Source organism: Gasterosteus aculeatus, chromosome 1 (genome assembly GCF_964276395.1).
Source record: "Gasterosteus aculeatus chromosome 1, fGasAcu3.hap1.1, whole genome shotgun sequence".
NCBI lineage: Eukaryota > Metazoa > Chordata > Actinopteri > Perciformes > Gasterosteidae > Gasterosteus > Gasterosteus aculeatus.
The window spans coordinates 11391868-11399660 of NC_135688.1; the positions used below are offsets into that span (position 1 = coordinate 11391868).

The following is a 7793-nucleotide window of genomic DNA, read 5'->3' on the forward strand; positions in this document are numbered from 1 at the left end:
GCAACAATAGCGGTAATGTACTTTCTTCAAACAATATCCACTGATGAAGACTCTCTATCGCCATCACTGTACTCTGTGGTTCACTCACAAACTATTGAAGGAACTTAGATAAGGGGATGTAACTCAGTGTGAAGCTGGAACCAGGAAAAGACTTTGTGAGCTTTAAACCTCAAAGACACTGCAGGGGGTTACTGCACCCAGCCATTAAGTAGCCTGCCATTTTCACTTTCACTCTTCACCATTCATATGGTTCACAAATGGGGTATGTTGTGGTAATTAATGAGCTTCAGATGTGCCAGAAGGTGGATTTCTTCTTATTCTGAGGGTTATTTGTTTCCTTTTGCTTTTAGTCTTTATGCAAATATCATAAAGAACAATGTCGCTTTTAGTCTTTTTTTTCTCTCATAGACACGAGTATGTTTTTCTAATTCCTAAATTTACTAAATCTAATTCCTGTTCAGCACAGAAGGTCTGAGAGAGTGCGTGAAGCGGTTAGCGGATGAGTGGTTAGACAAACGGACACACAAACAAACACACACACACACTCACACGTGCACACACTTCCTACTTTAATGGATGAATTGCTCCCATTGTGTTAGCAGCAGCGGTAAATGCATTGCTGCTGGGATTCTGCCATTTCTGTTTCGACACAACACTGAACCGTGGAAATCAAACTCCCCAGAATGTCCTTCGGGTATGATAAGATTATTCACATCTGCCAGAGGACTGCGAAACCGCTGCAGCCTTCCTGAGCAACCTTCAATCTCCTCACCACGAGAACAACACACACGCTGACAGCCTTTCTCATTATTATTAAGGACCCTCAATCAGTTTTAGGGAGGAAGTGAAAATGTCAGGCTTCTTCTCTGTGGGGATGCTGATGGTTACTGTGACTCTCAACTCTAAACTTTAACCCCCAGCAGTCAACTGTACCGCACTGTGTGGAGCTGTATGTATTATTAATGATGGCCAAATTCCACGCATGAAAGGCCGGCATTGTGGGCTCCATGAAAGGCCGTGTGTCTCACTCGTTATCTCTGTCACCCGGTTTCTTTTTATTTTCTCTTTCTTTTTTCAGTTTTCCGCAGTAAATCTTTTTCTCTCCTCTTTTCTCTTTGATCAGTTTTTTTAAAATTAATTTTCTAATCAATTTGGTTAAAAAGTCTTTGTCAGAATCAGTTTGTCTCCAGACTGTTTCCTTCCTGTCTCCGTGATGAATAACAATGGAATGTGACCGGAGACAACAGCTTTTTGTTTTTATTCTCGGTTTCAACAATGCTAAATTGTCATCTGACAATAATTCACCCGAAAATTCCCCCCTTGCTGTGTTTGCCCATTATAATTAAGTCGTTTTCGGGATTGTGATGCTATTTTACATATTTATGCAATAAAAACATGTTCTGAGACAAATAAACATACACTGACATGGTTTCCCTCATGTGTTTACTTCTTATGCACACTCCCATAAATTTACCAAGAGTTTTTTTTCTGTGTAAACATAACAGATACCCTGCACATTTCCCAGCACTCTCACCTCGGTGTGGAGTCTCCAGCTCACCTGAGCTATGAAAACCACATCTGAGGAACGGCCAGCGCGCCATGGAGGTTGGATGTGAGTCTGCTGCTCTCCACTGGACAAAGCATCGCACTGCAAACGCAGACCTCCGTCTCCCCTGCAGTCGCCTCTTTAACCAATGAAAAGTCAGATCAAAATAACCCCAATCAATGCCACAAGTCCTCCATCTTTTTGCCCCACCTCTGATCTATTCGTGTGTGATAGAGACTTGGTTTGTATCAGATCCAGGACGGCTGCCACTCAGCTCAGCCTTCCCACTGAGGATGAAGTCCGATAAGATGAAGCCCATGAAACATTTCTTTAAATTGCTTTTGAAAGCCAAAAATCAAATCAGAAATGCACAGTGTGATGATAGATAGTGAAGTTATTATTATGTTTCTGGGCAATTTAATTCAATTCAATTCAATTCAATCAAATACCTTTGTAATATCGACAGTGAGACAGTGTTTTACAGCTCGCAGAAATTCTGTGGAATTCCTCAAGCAAAAGCTATCAATAAAGATGTTTTTTAAAGTACAAAGCTGTAAGAGAACGTAAGACAAAGGTGTGGACTATGTTTCAAGGACCCCTAACAGATCATTAGGTGTCTTTACATTTAGTCAAACTAGCATTTCCATGATGAAAAAGGATGGGACATCTGCGTCCCTGTGGCATTAAAACTCTAAAGGGGACTTATCTCTGTCATTAATTAGCTCTGTGGTCTCAGACATTTTAATTAGTCTACCGTCACTCTCATAAGACAAGACAAGAGTGAGAATTAAAGACCTGTCGCAGTACATCTCAGTGTTTTGTTGCATTCCACCTCTTACTGAAAGGATCACACAGAGGCAGTCGTCTGGCTATTTCAGGCTTTTTCAATTAGAGAGTGCTGGGGATGATATGAGATGGAAGTGGTATTAGGTCAGGGGCAAGAAGTCCAGGCCCCTTGGTAGATGTTAGAAGAGCTGTAACAGTGAAACATTAGGAAAAAAAGAGCAATGCAAACATACCTCAAAGCTGCAATAATCACCATTTCATATTTTAACTTTGGATCAAATGGATGTATGGACAGTAGATCGCTAATAAGACAAATGTCCACTCCCTTTGCAGCAAGTTTGAACTCACGTCTGCGTATCACTGCTCTCATCGGGGTTGGCTCCAGATACGTAAGTCTATTTTCAGTGAAAAACCTCTAGACCGCAAGATACATCACACTAAACCTGCTCTGTGTAAAATAGGAGACATACTTTACCGACTCACTGAGTTGCAGCATTCGCACAAAAGGTGACCAATACCTATGTTAAAATATTAAACAACTTTAACCGAGGATTTTTTTTTTTTATAACATCAGCATCAAATACATCTCAGTAAATATTGATACAAGCCAGAAGACCCGAAGACGTTGACAACCATGAGAAAGGCCGCGCATCACCACGAAGCACCTCCTTGTTGAGATACATTAAGCACATTTGGGATGCCGTTAATTGATTAAGTGCCATGTCTATCTAATTAGCAGTGGTGTGTGAACATGAAGGCATGGTTTTACATTCAGGGCGATCACTCTCACAGAGGTGACAATCCACATCACAAGGCCCATGCGTCACGTCCCCCTCTCTCCCCATGGGGCAGAGTGCCGATCGTCTTCAGGCTTTGACTTGTTGTTTGCTAACAGGATTTGAGGGAGGGGCCGCCGGCTGAGGGCCCCTCGGAGAGAGCACACATGTTTCGTTTAGTGTCAAAACCAAGGCAGAATCCTCCAATGTCAACATCTTTATTGCGTTTCACATCCGCGGAAAGGTTCAGGAAATCGTACGCGTTTGCATGTGACCATTATGACGTGTTGTTTGTGCCGCAACGAGCAGCAGTGATGCACCGACTCACAGATTTACTTCCCCATTCATGGGTCTAACCGCACTGCATGGGTGTGTGCGATGTATCACAGTTGGTGATTTGTGGGTGAATTAAAATTCTATTGATCTAGGCAGAGTTTTCCCAGCTATCCCTCGGGGTGATGAGGTCATGACTATGGTTTAATCATCACTCGGCCGCATTGATCGGGAACGCGTGGTTGTTTCACAAAGATGTACTGAAGAGTTCATACACATAAACCCACATACACACATCAACTGAGAAATGGGGCAACTTCAATTATTCATATTATTACAAATGTCTCACGCCATTTCTGGTGATCCCAGCGCAATCCATGAGTCATGGATGAATTCAGGATTCAGAATAGTTTGATATATTCCTCGTCGATATGATATCTTCCTAGTCGATCTGCATGAGGATCAGATATTGATTCACAGTAACCGACCACAGTAAAAAAAAAAGGAGCCTGATAGCACAAAACTAAAAGAAAAAAAAGAGAAGCACAAGATTTTGAGGGTTTGTAAGACAACAACGATAATGTGTAATATTTGGGAACCAGGAAAAGACTTCCTTGCCATTTGGGTTTGCTAACTTTTCAACAGTGGCGACATTTTGGTAAAACTCCACGTCTTAACTCTCGAGGTTCCCTTTTCATTTTGAAATATTGCACTCGTTGTTGTTGTTTTTTGTCAATTCCAGTTGACTCAGTTGGTCTGTTTGGGAAGACTTCTGCTGTGAAGTAAACCAGAGACTCACACGTGGTGTTTGGTGGGTTAAGCAATCAGCTGACTGTACAGATTGCTCTAGATAGGCCTTTCCAGTACATTGTGTGAGCATGAGTCAAGCAGCAGTAAACTCAAGGATCGGTGATGTCGAAACTAAGGTGCGGCAGCCGGTCTGCGTGGGCAGCTACACAGCAGCAGTGACTTGGAGGTCGCAGCTGCACTGCACCTTTAACCAAACACCGGAGCGTGTTCGCGGAGTGACGTAGGACGCAGATCGCGTGCTGCGTGCGGGCCGGAAGCGCCGCAGAGCTTCACGTCGTCAAGTTAGCTCGAGTAACAACGGCACGAAATGGGAAAATAAGTTTGGGGGATTTTCGTTGGAGAGAGCAAACTATAGTTATAACACGGCGTAATAGTTGCAGCAGGAGGAGTTGGCAAATAATCTAAAATCCGAGCTAAATTAATTTAGGAATTGTTGTTTTCAACAAGTCGTATCGGGGTTGATTTGGCAGGGTAACGGTCACGACGCGTTAGGCGCCTTTACTTTGAAAGCGCGTACCGGAAGTGGGCGGTTCTGGCCACGGTTGACTTGACTTCATCACAGCCTGAAACGGGCGCACGGTGGCCACTTGAACGAAAACGGGGGGAAGCTTGTTTTCAAGGACCGGCTCTGCATTCGTCGGGAGCCCAACATGCCGCAATACAGATGCTAAGCGTGGGTCGGGAACAAGCGTATCTAACCCCCCCCCCTCCCACCAGCGGCGACAGTTACCGGCCACGCCCCGTACCCACCGGCCCGAGCCCGTACCGAAAAACGGCCGGGCGGAGACGCGACGGCGAGCGGCTTTGAAACCCAGCAGGGCGGCTATCGGGCTCACGGCGGAGTGTCGTGCTGTTTTTTGCGGGGGGAACCATGAGAGAGTACAAAGTAGTGGTTCTCGGGTCCGGAGGGGTCGGTAAATCCGCGCTAACCGTCCAGTTCGTGACGGGATCCTTCATAGAGAAATACGACCCCACGATAGAGGATTTCTACAGGAAGGAGATCGAGGTGGACTCCTCTCCGTCCGTCCTGGAGATCCTGGACACGGCGGGGACCGAGCAGTTCGCCTCCATGCGAGACCTGTACATCAAAAATGGCCAGGGCTTCATCCTGGTCTACAGCCTGGTGAACCAGCAGAGCTTCCAGGACATCAAGCCCATGCGGGATCAGATCATTCGGGTGAAGAGGTACGAGAGGGTGCCGATGATCCTGGTCGGAAACAAAGTGGACCTGGAGGGGGAACGGGAGGTCACGTCCGGGGAAGGCAAGGCTCTGGCGGACGAGTGGAACTGCCCCTTCATGGAAACTTCAGCCAAAAACAAAACGTCGGTGGACGAACTGTTCGCGGAGATCGTCCGACAGATGAACTATGCGTCGACCCCGAACAGCAACGACCAGTGCTGCTCGTCCTGTGTCATCCTCTAAAGAGCCACGACCGGCCCTCTTATTCTTTGCTCCTTCTTTTAAGTTTGCGATGGTGAGTTGGTGACACCGTGAAATGTAACCGCGTAACTGTGGGATTTGTAACTGTGGTCCATGTTAAGTATCGTGAGATAGTAATGGCCGTAATAACAGCAGCGTGCCGGAAGTAAGGCTCCACCTGGATGCATTAAGTTTATTGTCACGTTCTTGATCACAAAAGCACGCAGTTGGTTGATAACATACAGGAAGACAAGTGCACTCCATTGTTTGGCTCTGCACATTGGGGGGGAAGTGTGTGTGTGCGTGTGTGACTCCTTTTGCAGAACTCAAATATGTCCACAAAGTTAAGTCATTGTGCACCTACAAGTTTGGAGATGCTAAACATCTGCTCAAATGCTTCTTTTTTTTCCTCTCCTACCCCCCCCCCCCCAGAAGGAGGTTATCAGGAGTCGGGAGATTGCAATGTTCTTGTGTGGCCTACATTCAGGGCTCAGGCCACTTAGTTTTTCATGAGCCGAGCCCTGGATTAGCCTTGTTTCGGTGTGTTTCTTTTCGAGGTTGTTCATCCATCACTCTTCTTATCTCCTGTTTGTGGCAGTGTGTTGCAGCAAGTGTGTACTGTTGAGCTCTTCTCCGTGTCTCACCCGGGCCTTGGAGGAAATACAGGGAGGAATGCTGCAGGGCGACGAGAGGAGGAGGAGGAGGAAGGGAGCAACTGAGGCTCGGACGGAGGGGGCCACCCTTCAGGAATTCTGCTGAGTTGAAGTATCTTTGCTGCACGATCAGTGTCCACCATTGATGTCAACGCAGTGTCACATCCAGAGTTTTGGAAACCCCCTACCACCCCCCCACCGCCAAGCCCCCAACTCCTAACCAGCTCCAACTGTACTCACAACTGGGACTAAAACCGCTAATGGAAAAGATATGGAGGGCAACGCTTCGAGACACTCGTGAATGGATATTTGTGTATATGGAGACACAGAGAGAGTATATTTTGTTAAATAAACTGCACAGTCAGGCGCTGGTAAAGATTCAGGGGGGGGGGGGGGGGGGGGGAGATCTCCGCCCCGATCCGTTTTGAGGCACAAAACTCCCAAATCCGTTTTTTTCTTTTTCTTGAAAAAGTAAAAATAAGAAGACACCACTGGTGAAAAGAACACAACGAGTGCCACTTTTTTCCCCCTCCACCTTCTTTTCAGCGTTCGAGAGGACCTTAACTTAAGCGACACGGGGACGGTGACCCGTTCGCCAATGTGTCGAGTGCCTTTCCAAAACAAGTCAGCTGTTCAGCTCTAGTGCCAACCTACATGTATCACCAAGAGAACCCTTCTACGACCCACCATTTAGTGAACTGTTCTTCTGGATAATCTCGTTGGGTGGAGGCTGAAAAGAAACTACAATGGGCTTTTTGTTGATGGAATGGCGGTTTTGTCTATGTTTTACGTCGGCCTTTTGGAAAGTCTATGATCTCTTGAAATGCACAGGTACTGGAATCTCCCTAGACTTGAGAACAAGACCAACTGCTTACCTTCCAGACTACTTAAATCAAATTCTGTTTATGTTTTACTTTGTTGTTTTTAACAGGAAATGTGATGATGTACCATTGACAAATCTAACCTGATTGTAAGTTTAGTTTCGGACATGCCCTTTAACAGCGGGCTGTCTGTTTGAAAAAAAACAAGACTTTTAATACAAATTGCATTTTTTTAAAAAAGAAACCAGGCTGTGTTTTCTCTTTTGTCGACATGATCCACTTGTTTCAACGTGTTACCACAATAGCTAATTGGCAGTTTTGCTGATCCTAAACAAAGTAGTCTCGAGCAGCTTGGACAAGAGTTTATCGTTGCTTAACCGCCAGCTTGAACACGCACGTAACTGGATTACTGCAAGTTACCGCTGTAATACAGTAGATCAAAATGTAAATCTTTGGGTGTGTGCGTATAATTTACCGTGGCATGAATTAACCCAGGCTTCCCTAAGGTCCGTGATAGTTATGGACAACACATACGGCTACATGTAGTAGGACCAGAGCAGAAAAATGCAATATGTTTGACTTATATGTTGACAAGTTCACTGGGCAGCTTAAAGTCAAATTTACCAAATGCAAATACCAAAAGAGTTACCTAAAAGCCATTTTGCCCCAAAGCTTTTTAGTTTTTATTTTGTTGTGGTTAACAAGCAA

The 7793-nt window shown here is 45.3% G+C and overlaps 1 protein-coding gene across 1 annotated transcript; it reads left to right on the plus strand.

Moving 5' to 3' along the window:
* The first annotated feature begins 4261 nt into the window (after window positions 1–4261).
* On the plus strand, window positions 4262–7329 carry LOC120822074 (ras-related protein Rap-2b). The gene is made up of 2 exons (XM_040181430.2): window positions 4262–5666; window positions 6210–7329. Exon 1 carries the CDS (start codon window positions 5063–5065, stop codon window positions 5612–5614), a length of 552 nt encoding a protein of 183 aa, XP_040037364.1. The 5' UTR covers window positions 4262–5062; the 3' UTR covers window positions 5615–5666; window positions 6210–7329.
* The last annotated feature ends 464 nt before the right edge of the window (window positions 7330–7793 follow it).

Bases quoted from the DNA above. Each gene is read 5' to 3' on its own strand.
- LOC120822074 (XM_040181430.2), top strand. From the start codon at position 5,063: ATGAGAGAGTACAAAGTAGTGGTTCTCGGGTCCGGAGGGGTCGGTAAA.